General features: G+C 26.4%; 1 protein-coding gene and 1 long non-coding RNA gene across 2 annotated transcripts; both read right to left on the bottom strand.

Moving 5' to 3' along the window:
- Positions 1–1954: 1954 nt before the first annotated feature.
- Positions 1955–20544, bottom strand: LOC114120385 (uncharacterized). Its single transcript, XM_050200222.1, has 8 exons — positions 20535–20544; positions 19716–19742; positions 19555–19599; positions 19289–19309; positions 6802–6825; positions 5330–5383; positions 4444–4494; positions 1955–2333 (listed from the first exon to the last, which is right to left on the bottom strand). The coding sequence occupies exons 1-8, from the start codon at positions 20542–20544 to the stop codon at positions 2248–2250; spliced, it is 318 nt and encodes a 105-aa protein (XP_050056179.1). The 3' UTR covers positions 1955–2247.
- LOC126550207 (uncharacterized) lies at positions 13299–19253 on the bottom strand. The gene is made up of 4 exons (XR_007604248.1): positions 19039–19253; positions 17950–18009; positions 13688–13723; positions 13299–13401 (listed from the first exon to the last, which is right to left on the bottom strand). It is a non-coding gene; the product is annotated as an uncharacterized LOC126550207 (long non-coding RNA).
- Positions 20545–20792: the final 248 nt, after the last annotated feature.

The following is a 20792-nucleotide window of genomic DNA, read 5'->3' as shown; positions in this document are numbered from 1 at the left end:
CTAATGTTATTATGAAATGCTTCATATCATGAGGTTTAATAAACTTCAACATTTCATAATAACTATGCATTAAAATTTTAGATAAAAATATCGTATTATAAAATTATAAATAAACAAATTGTATAAGATTTCTATTCGCTCAAAATAGATAAAATATTATAAGTATTTATGTTCATTGTTTATATTAGGTATATCATATAATGTATGAATCAAAAAAAAAAAAAAAAATGTAATAATACATTTTGGCAACGAAATAAAATTATAATAATAGTAGTATAGTATACCTACCTAAAACAAAACTCAAACATACATATTAAGTTTCTAATAAATTAAGTTTTTGAATACTTTTGAACGTATAATAAAGAGACTTGTGTACTTACCGTAAATGTGTAACCGTGTAGTAAAATTACCTATAATAATATAGCGACGCTACGACTCTAATTGGACATAATTTTATCTGATTTACAATTAATCTTTATCGCCGATCACATTGAAGTTCTCCATTTTTGCGCATTGATATTATTATCCGTAGATACTTTGGATACGCGTCACGCGATTGTTTTTTTAATTTTTAACGGTCAGTTCTCGTGCACTATACTTAATACACCAGCTATTAGTATACATTCGATTGGCCTTTGTGTGTCACATATTTTCATCTCCTAACAGATCTAGCATTTTAAAATGCATGTTGGTTTTATACTATGATGCTCTGTTTATTGTCGTCCCCAATCATCAACAAAACGCCTTCTACGTCTCGACGGCCATCGTGTTTTGTATAAGCCATCGCTTTGTACACTGTTGTTGCGTGCCAATATCAAAGTTGAATCCAAAATGTTATTTAGAATGAAAGTTACAACTTAATAATGAATAATATTTTTATTACGTATAAATAAAGTACATGTAACTAATAAGTGGCTGAGTGTCGTGAAAGTGCTCAGGTGTTGAAAGGTAGGTATGGTAAATCTGCCGTTGCTGGTATTCGGGCTCCCCTATATATTGTGGTGCGTCTCTTGCTTCCATCGAATCGTAGCCTTCTGGAAGGAACCAGGTGTCTTTGTAGGTGTTGTTGTAAATGTGGACCCGGATTTGATAATGTGCAATAATCCTATATATAAAGATGCATTGTGAAGACTAGGTGACCACACTCATAATTGCATTCTTATTGCAATATAAAACTTGATGCGCTTACTATCCCGACACGTTTCATGGCCATAGTAGCATATACATCTCCCTCGACACTACTAACTTAGCCTGGATATCAAAAAAATAAAAATAACACTGTACATATCCGTCAGATGGTGCCATTAACAATTTGTGTTCAGATCGATTAGCACTAGTTTATGTTATAAATTATTACAGTTCTTGTGTGGTATGCTTAGTTTTTTTAGACTCGTTTTTATTGCTCAGGAAGTAGAAACTTGTATAAAGTACTTTTTACCACACATTTGTCATTTAGTGGTATAGTACCTATGGTATCTAAAATATATATATTTATCAATATTTTGGTATTCATTATACCAAATGTCAAATTATATTATTGTAGCTCTGTGTTCTCTATTGTTTTGCGATAAATTAAGATTAGTTTTTTACAATAAATATAAAACTAATCTATTGCAACCTGTGTTTGTATCTTTGTGAGTTGTGTGCATTATACGTGATTTAACTGTATCTTTGTGTTGTATTACTATTATTTTTTCTAAATAAATTATTATTATGAATGTTCCGACAAGCTATTTAATTTTGAGTCGACTGTTAATTATTATTTGTTTGAGTTCGTTTAGTTACCGTTGGCAGTAGATGTTGATATTTGTATGACCGTAACCATATTTAGAGGAGTGGTCTCGTAACGTGGTTACGCACGGACACATATAACGTCACCCGGGAAAACTTAACGCTACTAGCGGCATCGTTAGTGGATCGATCAGTAATCGTTGTTAATCCAATCAACATATCATTTACCTTACGAAGTATAATATATTATAGTACAAAATGTATCTTACGTTAAAATATATAACATAATGGATTTTAGGAACTATTATTGATAACTTAGTACACAGTACATTTATTTAATCACAACATAACGTTTTTATTAATGTAATTTATTTCGTGCTATTACGTACTAAGGTAAATGTTTGAGTGATGTAATATAATGAAAAATAAATAATAGAGTGAAGTGACCTCTTCATAGATGAATTCATAACTGTATACATTAAATATACCTATGTAAATTAATAAAGCTTTTTCTTATTATTTGATAATATAAGAGAAGTATCTTTCTTTTGGTTTTATAATATGAAATAAACAAAAATCTATTGGACTTCTTGCTTCAGCATCTGTATAAAAAAAAAAAAAAAAAAAAATGTTAATAGTAATATATATTTTTTTAGTATTAATAATTATTATACAATATATGTATAATTTATTTTATATTCTGAGAGGAGCCAAGAATGTATTAATTTACAATGATGTGTACTTTTTTAATCTGTGTGTCATCTTCTTCTGGAGCTATAAAACTGTTAAATTTCTCAAGCGTCTAATTGCAGAATGACAAATAACTTGATGCGCCCGCAGCTCTTCTTATTATACCATTGAATAGTGATAATAATCACTTTTATTTAATTTTAATATTTAATTTATTAATTTTTAATGATTTACAAAATATTAATTTTAATTACAATCAATAATTCTCATACCAAATAACAAATTTATTAATTTTAAAGTAAATGTAAAGTTATTTTTTTTTAGTACTTATTTAGAATAAAAATGATCGAATACAGTATGTAGTATGTACATTTATAGTCTCATTGTTGTCAGTTTTAAGTCCAAAAGTAATTGCATTAGCTTTATTTACTTTGGCTTTGCTATTAATGTTTTGCTGGATTTCTTTTTGTTGAATAAAGCCGGAGTTGTGGATCAACTTTCTTTTGAATATTGACTTCTTCAACTGTTATTAAGTGTGTTTCTCTTCCTTCATTCATAACTGCTACCTATAACTTCTGTAAATTTTTTTTCAATTTTTTTATAAGTTTTCATTAGGTACTATATTTATTTGTTGAACTCAGACCCAAATTTATTCCTACTTGGCTTTTGATTGTTAATTTTTGTTGAGCTTTATGGTGACTTGAAGTTGCACCCATATCTATTAATATTTTTTGCCCTGTCATACTTTTTGCATTTCAAACATTATGAATGTGTACATATTTCATCAGTTTTTATTATGGAATACTGTTGTGAAGGATTGGACGATGATATTTTTAAAATATATACTTGTTTTCCACAATTTTTATTTGTTCTAGTTTTATTAGTTTACTGGAGTTATAACTTAAGGTACGTTGCCGACGGCAAACGAAAAGCAACAACCGCAATCCGGACAACGTATCAGTTTTGTGGTTTTAAGTGAGAGATGCGCAGTGGCTACCGGTTTCAGTCTGAGAACGATCCCGCTATTTCGTGAAAAAGAGTATAGTATCAACTTATTTGTAAAAATTTGGTATTATTGATAATTTTTAGTCAATTACTAGTAAAAACCTTGAAAATTGAATAAAAATAATTTCTATTTTTAATAAGTTTTAATTATCTTCTTCTTCATCAGCTTGTGAGCCCATTAACATCCATCGCTGCCATCACATAACCACTCCGTTTCTCTCTATGATATGCGTCGTTAAAAACTGAGTCATCTTTTATATCATTGATGTCTTGAGCCATGACATCCACCTGTCGGGTCCTTGGTCTTCCTAATGGACGTTTTTTGTTTATTTTGTTAACTAGAACTTCTTTCATCACTTGTATGTCTGCCCTCCATATGTGACCAAACCATTCTAGACGTTTGATTTTTTATAAATGCAATGATATTTGGCCTACTAAATAGCTCCTGTAGTTTTTGATTTTTTCAAAGTTCCTGGTTTGTTAAAGTTCTAATGTTCAAAGTTCCCAAACGTAGTCCATTTTCCAAATCCAGTTGTTTTCCATTATTAATCCAATTCCGAGGCTTTTTTGATGGTTTCTTAACTGACTGTTTTTTTACGAGGTCGGATTGTTAGCCTGACGCTAAACCCCCAAACTGGAGAGCCATTCCACACCAACTACTTAAAGTCAGCGTGGGCTATTGCAATACAATTCGCAGTATATTATGCAATAATCGGTGAGAGCTCTATTTTCCCTACTCCACAGACTGGGGTCTGCGGGTTTGTCACACCCGTTACCAATTAAGGTACCCCATGCCGGGAGGTTGTAATTATACCTATATTAAAAAATTTTAAATTTACATAAACACTATTATTTTTATACATCAATATTAAAAATGTATATAATTATACTGTTCTTAATAAACGAGATTTTTGACTACTAAAATTAAAAATTGTGTGCAATTCTTGAGTTCATACTTTTCTTGTAACATAATATACATATAATGAATAAATAAATAAAACATATAGAATTACTAACTTTCAGGAATTTTGTACGATTTATCCACGTTATACTTGAATATATAAGTTTCTGCAACATTAATTATGTTGTATTTTACGGTATTAATAATAATACAGTTTAAAAAAAAAATGATTTTTTAAATATATAGTGCCTCTGCTATTTGTTTCATTATCTACAAACTTGTTCTCCTTTATTTATATAATATATTAATGATTCGACATTTATTAGTACCTAATAGCAAATTTTAAGAACTACAAAAGCTATTGAAGATATTTTGTGCTCCCTTTGCTTTTTGTGTTAGGACCTATAACCAACTATTTAATACATTTTGGTTCATTGATGATTGTTTTTGACTCACTTATGCATTTTTAATCTTCCGAAAATCTAATAATTCTTAATTGTATTTAGGGTGGGAAAGTAAGTTACAGATAATAAAATAGTTATTATGGAACCATAAACAAACAAAAATAATAAAAATGGAGAATTTTCTATAATATTTTCATTAGGCGTAAATAAGAGACGTTGCTCGTATGTTTTTAGGTTATAAACTAAAATCTACAAAACCTATTTTGAAAAAAAATGCAAGATTGTACGTCTTATAGGACATAGGTATCAGCAAAGTTTTGAGTACATTTGTAAAATTTTAATAAGGACTCTATGAAATCAGATCTGGATACAGCTGTAAAACTTTTTTAAATTTATTTATTTATTTTCTAATTTTCTTGGATTAACGTGACATGTTGAATTTATAGTTAGTTGGTAAAAACTAACGCGGCAAATAATATTTAATTATACAGCTTGTGTAATTTGTCCTAAAATAATAAACTTAAGTAAAATTTTAAAATGTGCGTTGTGTTTTTTTATTCTACTTTCAATAATTTGTTAATAACAAATTTATACTTACGAACACCATATGTCGCAATGAATTTCAAATGTCTACAGTAAGAAATTACATAGTCTAAAAAATAAAATGTAATTAATAATTATGTTTGTCAATTTTATTGGTAAAAAGTTTTAAGCTATTAGTAATGAGTAATATATTCGTAATAATTAATAATTTTAAAAAATATTTTATATTATCCGCAGGTTATTTTGTAGAACTACACAATATTCTGAAAAAATTGGTCTACCCCACTTAAAAATGTAAATCATTCAAATTTAACTTTTAATATAGATAATGTAGATAAGTGGGAATCAGAGTAAGTAAGCAAAATTTAGCACTTTGCTATGCAGATAATTATAGCGTTTTTCACTAAAAAATAAGACTTGCAAATATTACTTGATAAACCGGAAAATATCTTAGAAAATTATGGAATGAAATTAAATAAAAATAAAACCAAAGTTATGTCGCGTAGTAAATAAGATGAAAAGTGGAAAACATAAATATTAAAAGTGAACTTATTGAACAAGAGTAAAGCTCCTACTATCTTGGAAGTAAAATAATCGATTAAGATAAAAACCAATTAGATATAATAAATAGGATAGCGCAAGGAAAAAGAATATTCCAAAGCAAAAGCACGTATCTACGAACAGTGTGAAAATAGACGTGTGGAAAAACTTCCTGAAATCATACTTATAGTGTGAAACACTTTACGGATGTGAGAAATGGACAGTAAGCGCAACAAGAAAGAAACTAAAGAAATTAATATGATAAGGTATATTCTTCGCCATGATAGTTTGCTGAAACTGATTATTGAAGAATATATGGATGGTAAAACTGTAAAAGGAAGACCAAGAATGGAATACATTTCACAGATTATGAAGGACGTGCATATGTGAGTTATCGAAATTTAAATGACTTGAGTTTTGACAGAGAAGTTTGAAGATCTGAGGCCAACCGATAGAAAAATTAAAGACCAAAAAATAAGATTAACAGATAATTTTTATAATATGCAAGAGTAACCTAACCTGCATACTGTGACTATTCATGAGCAGAAAACTTATTTCATGTATTTAACAACTACAATTATTCGATAAGTGTATAGGTACCGCTTGAAATGTTCTAAAATAATATTGTAATTTATCTGTATACCTATAAGAATTTAATAATAATCAGAGGAAAAACACATGTAATTTGTTTGAGTTTATTTCAAGAACTATCTTTCTAAAGTTGACGTTTAAATTGTTAAAATTTTAAAGTTTCAATCTCTATACTATTGGAATTTCTAATAAAATACGTTCAACTTTTGAATATGTTTTTTAGAAAAATATATGATAAATAAAATGAATTAAAATATATTTATAACACCATGGAGTGGTGATTGTTTTAAAACCTTAAACATTCCAACTGGCTACGAGCCCGATGAATTATATTTATAAAATATCAACATATTTCAGTAGTTCCTTTCTATAAAAGTTAATATACTGTAAACATACTAGAAAAACTCAATATTTTGTTTTCTGGAAAATTTAAAAAAATAAATAAGATTTGTTTTATAAGTGATATATAAATAATAATAAATATCAAGAAACACAATACACATTTAATTTGTATTAACGTCTCTATAATGACTATTTGTCATTATTTTATAAAAATAATTACAAAGTATAATGAATTAAAAATATATATTCAATTAACAAAAAAACGTGCAAGTGAGTACCACTATGCTGAACACTTGGTGTCAATTAACCTTCTGTAGACTGTAGGTAATGGATTTTGTTAAATTTTAATTCAATGATTTATCATTGTATGCGAAAAACAATTCTAAGCAAATACGATCTATCTGTTTATATGACTTGGTAATAGGTATGTTTATTTATATATTTCATATGTTCTTGATATAGCTTTTATAAAATCATTTATTTAACAACTAACAAAATAATATAGGTTAATTATATTTTCCGAAAACATCATGTTTGTTATATATTAATTATTATGCATAATAAGATGTATATATTTATACGATATTATATTGTTGTTTAATGATACACGACGTTATCGAAATCGAAAATTGATATTAATTCGTTGCAATTTGAAATTTCTATTTTCTATTTATATACGTTTTGACAGTGAATCAATGTCAAAGAACGATTGAACACTAATGATAAGCAATAGTACAATACGATGAGGCTCTGACAATAAACTTATATAGCTGTGAAAGTTGAATTTTTACAATTAGTCAATTTTTTCCGTCGTCTACGTTGAGTAAGTACATCGTTGTTCTCTGATATTTATAATTAATTAAAAATTATGAGTTATATCATAACTTAGAAGTCGTAGTAATGTATGTAAACATTTTGGCTTCCAAATAGATAATGTTGGTACAATGTTAAATAAAAAACAAATTCATTGTCGCGAGTATAAGTCTATTATTGCATTCAGTGGTAATACTACTAATTTATAACTACATTTGTAACAGTACAACGCATCAAAAACATCTAGTTCATCGAGTGATATTTAAAATTATTTTAAAGTATGTACATCTGTAGTAGTGGAGGTGGGGGTCGTAGTAAAAAGCTCACTAAAAAATTGTTAAAGATTTAATACAATTAAAACCAATTAGTATCGCAGAAGGTGAAGGATTTCGTGAGTTCATGAATATAGTTGTGCCACAATATATTGTCCCATGTAGTATGACTATAACAAGATAAATTGATCAAATGGCAATAGTTGAAAGGGAAAAATTAAAAGAGACTTTGAAAGATATACCTAATGTGTGTTTAACTATTGACTTTTTTTACTTCAGTGGCAATCAATAGTTATTTGGATGTAAAAATTGTAACATATCATTTTTTTGGATACTTGGAAACTTGGAAATTACGAAATAAAATCTTGGAAACTGTTAAGGGACTTGAATCGCATACTTTGGAAAATATTACCAATTATTGAAAATCTGTAATACGAAATTGGCAAATTGAACATAAAGTGTTTGCTATTGTCAGTGACAATGCAGAAAATATGGCGAAGGTTATTAATGACATAGGCCAGGAAAATTTAATTAGATGTACCTATTGTACCTATCTACCACAGATTCTATTCAATAATCTGTAAACTTCGAGCTCCAAAATGATTTAATTAAAACATTAACAAAAAAGTTAAGAGCAGTAAATTGTTGATCATTTTAATCGAAGTTCGTCATCACAACAAAAATTAGATAAGAAATAAGAAAAAGGTATGGAAGATAGATAAAGCTAATCCAAGACTGTATAGATAGATGGAATTCTATGTGTTAAACACCACTTCTCTTCGTGAGTCTATTATTATATTCCTTAAATATTCTTGGACAACATCTATACATCTCTTCCTGGGTCATCACCGAGGTCTCTACGTATGGTTTCCATTCTAGTAATTATTGTACTGTTTATACCCAAAACACCAAATGAATCTTAATTGTTCCTTATTTCTACTGCTGAGAACGTTTCAGCGCTTTCATATCTAACTTTAAACTTTGTTTTGTTTAACTATTTTCCTAATGGCTAATGAAATAAAAATTACGAGTATATGTAGTGAGAAAAGTAGAAAATATATAATTTTATATTTCAAAAATGTTTAGTTAATTAAATTTAGGCCGAAATTGGTATACACGCTAAAAAATTATAGGCCGACATTAGTATGTACCCCAAAAACACGTCCGTAATTCGAAAGTACCTACTCGTTATAGTTGTATTCATATTTCATGATACTTGCAAATTTAAAATAATACTCAGTTATAATTTTAATTTTAATTTTTTAACTAATTTCAATATCACAAATTTTAATATCCCAGCAAATTCTTAATTAAATATTAGTAACAACTGATATTTTAATAAAATATACTTTATTTTTATAAAATTTATTTGCACTTTAAGGTTGCGTTTGGATCATATTTTGTGTTTATGGGTAACAGCCGAGTATTTATACGACGTACGTTATAGTTAATATGATATCAAAATATAGTGAATGTATGAGAAACATTTTATTTTCAATTTTCTGTATATTCTATAATATAGTCTACTCATTCGTACATTTTGACATCATTAAAATGATATTGGTGAATTTCAGATGTGGTAAAAATGTATTATAATTGTTATTATATGCACTGAATAACTTACCATGTTTTGGACATACACGATAGTAATTATCCGAAGCAAGCCGATCTAAAAAATTTTTTTTTTTTTTGAATTCTCATAATAATGATAGTTCGATCACTTTTCTAGTGTGTTGTAAAATATTTGAATACCTATATACTGGTATGTAGTAACTTTAGATAAGATAGGTAGATATAACATTTTTATTAAGGCATTCCACAATTATTCTACATTCGCGATAAAAATGTCAAAATCAAAAATTAAATTGCAATAAAAGTGTCGTTATTTAGAGGTTTTCCTAAGTAAAAGTGATAAAAAGTACCCCCGTTTCCATACAGACATCAAATATTCATTTGTGATCTTTATTTTTAGATGTTCATAAAGTAATTAAGATAAATTCAAATTTCGTTGTATTTATCACATATTATAATATTAGAATGTAATAAAAATAACTATGCAAAGTAGGTACATAAATAATGTAGTGCATTCATCAATGATTTGAAAATTAATCTTACAAATATAATTATACTATTAAACTTACATACAAAACCTGCAGCTTTTAAATCATCTAAGCAATAATTAAAATAATAATTTTTACATCGCAGTATAAAAATAAATGGTTAATAGACTATCTATTATTTGATTCCATAATTAATATAATAAAATAATGACTAAAAATGGATACTTAATTTCAAGTCTTTAAAGTTTAAATCTGCATAATATATTAGTCGGTGTAAATGTACCCAATACAATTGTAAGTTTACTACTATAAATTATTCAATAAACTATAAATGCTTTATAATAATTTATAAAACAAAATTAAAGATATTGAATAACTAAGGAATTAGTTAGGTGAAAAAGTAATAAATTGCAATAAATTATAAAATCCAATCAATTAAAAAAATTGTAAAAGGTTTATACCTACTAATATAGTAATATACAGCAGAACCTCGAAAAGTCGAAATTCAAGGGAAATGTAATTTTATCAAAAATGTGATTAAACAGTTTATTATAAAAAAAAAAATATCATGAAAAAAATGTAACAAAACATGTGGGCAGTTTTATAATTTTTTATCTTACTTTAACTTAAAATTTGAGAGCACATGCTATTATCAATAGTATTTAAACCGATTAGACAAATGTGTATAAAATTATCCATCATTAACCGTCTATATTCGGAGCACAGAATTTTATTTTCTACTTATCGAGGTTTCACTGTGGATCCAGAGTGATTCATTTAGCATAAAAACACTCATTATATCAAAAAGTATTCACATTTTTCCAATTTCTGTTTTTTTTTTTAACATTTTAGATTAACACTATTCTAGAATTGTAGAACTCTATCATATTTTCACCCTTATATTTATTAAGTAAAAGCTATCAACTTTTAATTATCAAATGAAAACCTATACATAACATTTCAAAAATTAATAAGGTTTTTTTTATAGATTATCACGTTCAAATTTTCATTTTTCGTTAATCAGTGGATGAGATATAGCTTCTCAAAGTTTGGTAGTTTTGGGAAATGTTTATTTAGTGTAAATGTGTTATAACTCGTCAGTAGATATTATTTACAATTTTTAGGATTTTTATATTCTATGGCAATTAAACATATTATACAATTCAAAGCAATTAACAAAGTACCTACATAAAGCTTCTAAATGTATCGAGGACAGTCGATTGATTGCGGATCATATCTTCCATTGAAAATTAATCCTGGGTAAAATTAATGTTCTGCGTCTTCTTGAACGTATTAGCCTTAGAGTTCGTACTAAGATACTAGATCAACCGAGTCCTTTCATATCTTAATTTTCCGTTCAAATTGTTTATCTAATGATCCTTTGGTTAGAGCTATGCGCAGTTTAAATAATAATAATTTAGATATATGGCCTTAAATGTTGTTTTTACCTAATGTGTTTATTTTTCTTATTATAATTATTATCATTCTTATTTCTTAGTACATAGTTATCATTATCGTTTTCGTTAATTTGTGTAATATCTTTATTGCTATATTGATACGGTACGCAACGGTCGCCAGTACTAAGTACAGACACCGCAGTGACCGATCTGCACCTTATCAACTGCCACTAAGGCCTACGACAATACGACTTAGTCAACTCGCCCACCAACGTCCCAAAGGTGAGGCAGGTCGAGAAGACCAGTTGCACTGGACGGATACCAGCCGCCGACGATCGGCCGCTCTGCGACACGCAACGTTAACGCAACAACGAGGTGCTATGATCGCCCGTATTTTAAAAACGTAAGAACGACGACCAATAATCATACCACGTTGGATACGCCAGCCCTCGTCCGACTACAGGATCGATCGACCATCATCTCCGTCACCAGTACATTACCGACAACGGTCACAGCTCAACAGACGCCGACCACCCACCTTCGAGGACGATCTACAATCAACCTCCGCTAGGTCCGCGTCAATACGTAAAAAGCCGTTTGGCGTTTATATCAATAAATAAAATAAAAAATAAATAAATAATGCCCATTTTCCATGGAGTCACGCATTTCGTACCACAAAGGTGATTGTGGCACTGGTCATAATAATAAACTTATCAACTATTGATTATTATTAATTAATATTTTAAACTTACCATTTATCATGTAATAAATTCGATATTATTCAACCCAAAGAGTAGCGGTGATAATCTTGGGCGAGACTGTTTGTGCAACTCGGCCTAAAATATGGTCTGTTTGAACGAGTAAATATAATGTTATACCATTTGGACGAGGACTTATTCAACTAAAAATACCGTTTGAGCCATATGGAAATGCTTATAACATACACAAAAATTAAATAAACAAAATTATATAAAATAAAAATAATTAATAATAAGTACTATTTAGAAAAAAATAAATAAGTATAGATATTAATAATCTCTATATTATATAAAATGACTTGTCCTGACAGATTCATCAACCGCTAAGGCTATGAGTATGAGTTCTACAATTCTAGATTAGTGTGAATCTCAAATTTTGAAGAAAAAAATGGAAAAAGTGAATACCTTTTGAGATATTGAATATTTTATGCTTAATGGATCACCCTGTATGTATATATACAATACATATACATAATTAACTTATACAAATAATATCTATAATGTATAACCTTACCATAACAAACTGCAATATATTGATAAAAATAAATTTATATAGGTACATATATTTTATTTATAAAAAATCTATTTCAAACTTAAAAGTATAGCTTGCAATTAAATCGAACAAATTATGTTGGATACTTTTTTATACGAATTTTAATATAAGTTTAATTTATGAAAATCATTAACAATGTCTTAGTCTAAAATTTAGACCCTAAACATTAGTAGCATATTATTATTAATTAATAATATTTTAATCAATCGTATATAATTTAATTTCGATAGTACGTATAATAAAAATATTTTATTTTTGCATTCATTAGCGTTCAGTAAATAAATTTCACCTTTCTAAATCAAATCAAAACACGAACAATTTGTAATTTAAACATTTTTTTATTATTATGTTAACCAATGTATACCTATATACTTCTTAAATTTATAAATGAATGATAAAAAATGAGCATAAAATATAACTATGAAAGTTAAGGACGCAAAATTATTAGGAACTTAACTCCTAGTACTAAATGTATAGTAGACAATATTATTGTTAAAATATATTAGACTATTGTAAATTATGAGTTTTATCTACTTATATAACAACCAACGGTTGTCCTGATAAAAGATGAACATCGATCAATAATTTTGTTTCAAAACAGACTATTAATTATTAAAACCTTTTTTATTTGTCAAGAACTCAATATAAAATAAACTTAATGATAAAAATAGATAACTTTATAAACTTGAATTGGCATGGAAAACAGTACTTAGCAAAATATACGTAAACAAAATGCTTTAATAATGCTTTTACCTTGAACACTGCACCAATTTCTTAGATAACCATAATGAATGGACATATCTAATTCGAAAAAATGTATAGGCTTCATATTATAATATAGGTACCTTACAGCTTACAATTATGAACATATATATACATAAATATATATACATAATATACGTATGTACATGTATTTATGTATATTAATTACTAGAATGATGAGATTTCTGTTAATCCAAACTTTCCACAAATTCGAAATACATACATCATACTTATTTAATATTATGTATGCGATTTTACTACATATAATAACTCACTTACTGCCTACAAATTAATGTAATAATCTATTAACCAAATAATAACTTACTACTTTCATAAGGTGAAACAACTTCATAATAGTCCTCTAAATTCAAAATCAAAATCAAAACCAATAGAATGATAATAGCAATTACGTTAAAAAAATATATATATCGACAGTCATAAAGTAATAGTTCAGTCTTTGATTAACATATTTTATGGTTCTAGTTCTTATATATATTTTACTGTTGTGAATCCTAATTTACCATTGTTTTAAATTAATATGCCCTTTAACCACACCAAAAAAACTTACTTTATTTACATAATATTTTATCTTTTCTTTAAATTAATTAGATTAATACTTTCTTTTAACAAATTAATTTAATTAATATTTCGCTTTTAATTATAATTTATTAAAACTAACTTAAAGTTGTAATCTTTTAACGATTTTAACTGATGCATTTTGTAACTTAAAAACTCCTTTATCTTCACAGTAATATATTATATTAATTATCATCATCGATTGTTTAAATAATTTTAACACGATTTTTTTATTTCATTAATTCGTAAACTACTTTGGAGAAAAGCAAAACAAATAACTATTATAAACAATTCAGATATAGGTATTCAAATATTAGGAAAAACTAAGTAAAATTAAGTATGTTAAAGAGTCTTTTGAAATTTTTTTTTTTAAATAATGATAACTGTGAACTAATTAAAAGAATGGGTTACAATAAATGTGCAATTTCAATCAGTTATTAGAGTAAATATCTTTCAAGTAAAACGAGTAAATTTAAAAATAGAAAATAGAGAAAGAATTTGAGTAAATATTTGAGTGTGTGGTTGATTTTGAATATAATTAATGATAATAATTAATAACCTAATAAAGCGTTATACATTTGTTTAGATTTAGTGGCGTATTTAGGAATTTGTCATGAGGAGGGTCCAGAAAATTTTCATAAAACAGATCCATGGTTGGCTTCAGTGCTTCGCTCCCACACCCCCCAATTAGTCTTTACTAAATAAATTTACCATATTTTCATATGTAAATTATAAATTCAATTTATTACAATGGATTAACATAAATCCATTTTGATGTTAAATATTTGTTTTTAATCTTATAAAACAACATAATTTTATATTAAAAAATCCAATTTTCTAGGATTTAATGCCATTTCATTGATAATTTCATCAATACATAGAACAATAATTATTTTATAGTCTATACTAAAAAAGTCGAAATAATTAACCATAAGAAAATAAAAAATAATTAAAAAGTAATTTATAAAATTTCATTTTATCTTGTGATATTATCCTGTTAAAATCAATGTTTATGTTTATTATGGCATAATTATTTTAAACTATGATCACAGTCAAATTAAAAATTATTAAATATATCTTATATTTATAACGTAATTGAATAGGTACATCAGAACTGTACAATAAAATGATTATTATAAAAGTATGTTAAAATAATGGATTACAAATGAGGTAAAAAGATCTATCTAAGGATACATTGGTGTTAAACAAAGCGTATGTATCTCATGTAAAATACTAAATATTCAAAAAAAATAGAATTTTATTGTTTTAAACATTTTTTATGCAAATTACATAAAATAAAAATATTTCAAATTATATTAAATGGGTGTTAATCATTGAAAATATGTTTTTTATGTCTACTGAAAAACTACAAATACTGAGAAATGCACTGCTGCAGTTTAAACGACGAGATGCATGTCCCGATGAATGGACATCAAAGCTAGTCCATTTAGCCTCTATACTCACTAACCTTTTTAAGGTTGAAAAAGATCTTTCAGGTGTAGCTGTTAACACTGATAATGGGAAAACTAATTTAATTAAAAAATGTATACTTGGAAAGTCAGTCTTTGGGCAGCTCAAAAGTGCTTGATGTTTATATCTTGACTGGCTATTTTTAATGTCCATATTTTAACTTTTACATAAGCATTTTCATTTTTCACTGATGGTAAATAAAACTTAACCAAATTCTCAAATGATATTTTTCCTACGTAAGTAAATATTGAACTAAGTAAACATTCAAACCCTATTTCCAACTGGCAAGATGTGTCAATCATGCATAAAAATGTATGATATTTTTTTTCCCAATTACGTAAAAAAATCACGTTTTATATTATGGTTACAAGTTACAACTTATTATAGCACAGAATAAAATAATATATTATATAAATTAGACGTTTAGATCCGTATTTATGGAGCCAAAGAAACGGTGCCCGGGCTCCACTGGGGTTAACCTAACCTTAGAGAGAGCCCTCTTAAATACGCCACTGTTTAGATTTAGACGCTCAAGATCTTAATTAAAATTTGAAAAAAACATATCTCTTTACCAACGGCTCGAGAGATGATAAGTACAATGTTAAGAGTTACTATATTATTTTTAACAATTTTCACATGGACTGAACGTAATCCCAAAAACATTTTAAAAACTTTTTTCAGTATTATTGAAAGGTCTAAATAGAGTCCATCCATGGATGACGTATGTGTTTTTGGGGAAGATGAAGAAAAACATAAGCCTAGAAAAAAGTAATGCCTAGTTAAATCAAGTCAAGTGTGAGAATTAATATTCATTGGTTTCGAGTTTCCGAGTATCGGTGTGAGGCCTGACCCTGATATTAAAGAACTGGTACAATTAAAATGTAAAAAAAAATATTGAAATGTTGTTACTGATATAATGCATAAATGCTAATGTATGTTTCATATGTATCAACATTTATTCTTTATATACTAGACAAAACTAAATCATTAAGATATTTTTAATACAAAATTCCCGTTTTTAGGGTAGCCACAATGAAGAAAATTTGTGTAAGATTCCACTTTTACGATATTTTAACAAAAACTAGGAAATAATATTGTCTGTAGATGCTTTACATCAGTATAATTTACCAGTAGATTGGGTATAATAAAAATAGGCATCAAAAGAATTAACTGAAGTATAGACTAGATGAACTTGAAATTTAACATATGAGTATACGATAGTCTAATGCAAGCTCGTAGCAACAAAGGAAAAAAGGAGAATTGCACCCCTAGACATAATCATACCCCCCCCCCCAAAAAAAAGTTTTAAATGCTTATACTTAAATTTATTTTATGGTTTAGTAGTTATTAAGTATGCATTTTATTGCTTGTAATTGAATAGACAGTAGAAACAGTGTTTAGTGTATGAAGCTATTTTTTTTTCTATTTATTAGCAGTATTATAGGATCATTAATATTGTTTTTTCTAATGTACTCCCTACAATTTGTTTGCCTAATCTGATTGTAAAAACGTTAGTTCAGATGCAGTAATTTGCAAAAAGTTGTCATATTAGGTTTTCGGTATTATACTAAATTATCAAACACTTTAAAGACATACTGTAATGTACAAGACTCATTGATAATTAACAATATGTATTTATTAAGTAATAATTAAATAGCTGTATCGTTAACTATCGTAATTCTTACGAGAAAATGTAAAATAAAAAATACATTTCAACCATTTCCGTTAGTAAAAATATAACTGAGTTAAGAGATAGAAAAACAGTTTATAGGCCAAACATAAACACCTAAGAAAATAAAGCTAATGGTGAAAAGTTGTGAATTGTGTGCTAAATACCAATGTATAAAGAATAAAAAATTATTATGAAACTATGTGAAATCGCGGATGGTAGTTGAAAAATATTAGTTTTAGATATAAGTCAATAATAACCATTTTCTCATAGACCATAGTTATTTATTAATTTCTAAGTTTATAGATATAGCATTGTTAAAAAAAAAAAAATTGTTATATTCATTTCATAACTGTATATCCCCTTGTAAATTTTGAATTCCATATTTAATTAAATAAGATGTAAGTAAAACCAATTACAAACGATTGATTCAAACGGTTTGCTAGTTTTACATCAAATTCGAATTAGGTAGTCAATTTTTCCAAGTTAATCCCCAATATAATAACATGGGGGAAAGGCAATACAAGAAATTAAATAAATAAAAAATAAGACATACGAATATAATCTTGATTAGAATAATTGTCTAATAGTGTCTGTGTCTATTGGAGTACAAAAACATTTCAATTACCTAATTAACATTTTCCAACTTAAGTTAAAAAAATGTTAAGAAAAAAAATTAAAATTACTAATACCATAGAACCTATATACCTATAATAATTATTAACTAATATTATTATTTGAGTATTTTTTTTAGCTCACTGAAGTTAGTTTTTTAAATATAGAGTAAATAAATTTAATATAATTAGTGAAGAACGTTTTCATCTTTAATCCTTGCAATCAAAATAATAAACAGTACATTTATTGTTACATACTTTTTTCATTGTATTCTTTGAATCTTTGGAGATAATTATTAAAATGGAACGCATATCTTCCTAAGGAGCATAATAAAAATCATTATAATATTAGTTTTATTGTATTTACCCATTAGTCAGTTCTTACTATCATGAATTTTATATCCTAAGACTCTGAGTTGTACAACATTTTTTTAGTAGAAGTTTTAAAAAATAAGCTTTTCAACTTTTAAATTTACTAGTAAAATCTAATATTTTCAACTAACAAAAATTTGTAAGTACTCTTTTAATTTGTTTTGACCAAAATTATTTAGATACTTGTATAACACATTTATATGATTATAAGTGTTTTAGATCAGCTGTTTCCAAATTTTTACGATCATAATGGTGACATAATAAAATAGTTCGTGTTTCACGGAACCCTTATGTTTTTAATTCCAACTTAAATCCAATTTTAATAATAATAATAAAAAAAAAATGAAATCAATACTCTCCAAAATGTTTTAACGATAATGTTAATGATTATTCTTTATTAAAATTAGTTTAAAAAAAAAACAATTTTCAATCAAATTTTTTTTTGATTTTTCCATGTATAATATAAAACAATTTTCTCAATAATCACATACATCTGGTGGAACCTTTGATATTGTCCCATGGAACCCTAACGTACCACTGAATACACTTTGGGAAATGCTGTTTTAAATTCTAAATTATGTGATGAATTTATTGATTTTATAATTATGTTTTTTTTTTTTTTAACGGTTACAGCGTGATAATGCTTAAATTTAAAAATTCAGAAGTGGTTTCCGAAGGCAAAGTGAATATCCTTGGTGCATTATAGAGGTCAAAAGTAAGATTTTTCCATTAGTTTTCAAAAAAATCGGGAAAAATAAAAAAAAAAGTGACGGAAAACGGTAATTTTTACGCAAAACCAGTTTTCAAAAAACTCGATTTTTTTATATATATATATTTTTTTTTAAGTGTCGATAAACGAATTTTGGGTTTCGCAAAAAACCTTGAAAATTTAATACAACGTTTCTTATAATTTTTTCTGATTATAGTTAAAAAAAAAAAAAAACAAAAACCATACAAATAATATATAATATATACCTATTTTATATATTATATCCTAGACTGACAAAGCATCTCTGTCTGTTCAGAAACGTTTTTCGTATACAATGATACTTATATGGCTATATATGAATGGATTCAAATTTCAAATATAACACATAAATAATAGTGACTTTCTATACAGCAGAGCGTTACTCACATGACCACCCTTTTTCCTTTATATACTATCAGCAAAATATTAAGTAATGACCGTGATAAATCATGACCTACATAAAATAAACTAACTTACCTTTACGTATTTTAGTAAATTCTACGAATAAAAAACAATTAAAATAAATAATTATTATCTCCAACATCACATACACATTTAATTATATTTATGAACTCATAATTCGATTATATTATATTAGATTCTTATTATGTAAGTTGTACATATAGTATCGACAAGTCTAAGTTTAATTATATCGAAGAATGGTTCTAAAAATTAACCTAACCTTACCTTACCAATATCACCTTACCTTTATTAGTATATTTTTTAATCTATTACATACTTACTTGATATAGGAAATATAAATTCAATATTTTGTTCAACTTTTACGTCTAAAATAATAATAGGTAGATATAATAGAAATATATAGCATTCAAATACGTTAGATGTTTCTATATATTATTATATTATTAACAATAGAAAATAAATAACACAATAAATAAATTACCTTGAAATCCAGATTGTATTAATGAGTCTGATAAAAGTGAGAATGAAACATTTTAATTTTATAAAAAAAAAATAGATTAATAATTTATGTATATATTATATGTTTCATTAACCGTTTTGGTTAATAATAATAAGTTGATTAATAATATAATGCCTATAGTCTATTAAATGCTACTATAAAAAAGCATTTACGATTATAATAATAAATTGTCTTACCATAACAAACTAAAATAAGAAGACAAAAATCAAATAAATATTTTAATCTAAATGGTCCTAGTTGGTGTTTTTATTTAATAATAAAAAAAAAAGTATTCTTAAAAGTTGATCGCAAAAAAGGGCAAATGTATGTAACCACTCTAATTTACAATTAGTGCCGAGTGTAAATGACCATTAAGTCACTGTACCTAATGTATGTTTTAATTTGAATTAAGTGATAAATGTTTTCCTATATAAAGCAATTTTGAAAGAAGATGGTAAGCAAACCTATTTTCCTAAGTAAATTTTATGATACATAATTTATATTATTGCTTTTTTAATAATAGGATAAATTAAATACATTTTTGGTAAGAACATTACATTTAAAAATATCGTTATGTATGTATATAAGGTATAATAATATACCATACAATTTTAAATAGTATAACTGAAATTGCTATTATCTGTTTAAATATATTATTTTATCCAAATTTGAATTTAAATTGAAAATACCTACATAGGTATATGTACGCATAGATACGATAATACTCTATATGGTACAACAAAAAACTTTGATTATTAACAAACAATCAATCTTTCCGCTTTTAGCACTGAATATAGTTACCGAAGTTCATATTATTTTCTATTACAATAATCTATAGTACCTAAATTGCATATTATATTAGATAGTGGCTTCTAAAATGGATATATCTTTTTATACTATTATTCCAAATTTTAAGTTTTAATGATAATAATTATATTAACAGTAGAGTCTTGTTTAGCCCGAATAGTATTTCTAAATTATCGAAAAAATAGGTATTTAAATAGAAATCGAATACCTACAAATTAAAATGTATTTATTTTCATTAAAATTTTATTGAGT

This window comes from Aphis gossypii, chromosome 2 (assembly GCF_020184175.1).
Source record: "Aphis gossypii isolate Hap1 chromosome 2, ASM2018417v2, whole genome shotgun sequence".
Taxonomy (NCBI): domain Eukaryota; kingdom Metazoa; phylum Arthropoda; class Insecta; order Hemiptera; family Aphididae; genus Aphis; species Aphis gossypii.
This window is presented reverse-complemented; position numbering and strand designations above follow the sequence as displayed.

What these genes read in the sequence shown, in the direction of transcription:
- LOC114120385 (XM_050200222.1), bottom strand. An exon ending in AATACAATCTGGATTTCAAG is followed by an intron (nt 19,600 to 19,715) that starts GTAATTTATTTA and finishes TTATTATTTTAG; the next exon opens with ACGTAAAAGTTGAACAAAAT. An exon ending in ATCGTACAAAATTCCTGAAA is followed by an intron (nt 2,334 to 4,443) that starts GTTAGTAATTCT and finishes TTTTTTATACAG; the next exon opens with ATGCTGAAGCAAGAAGTCCA.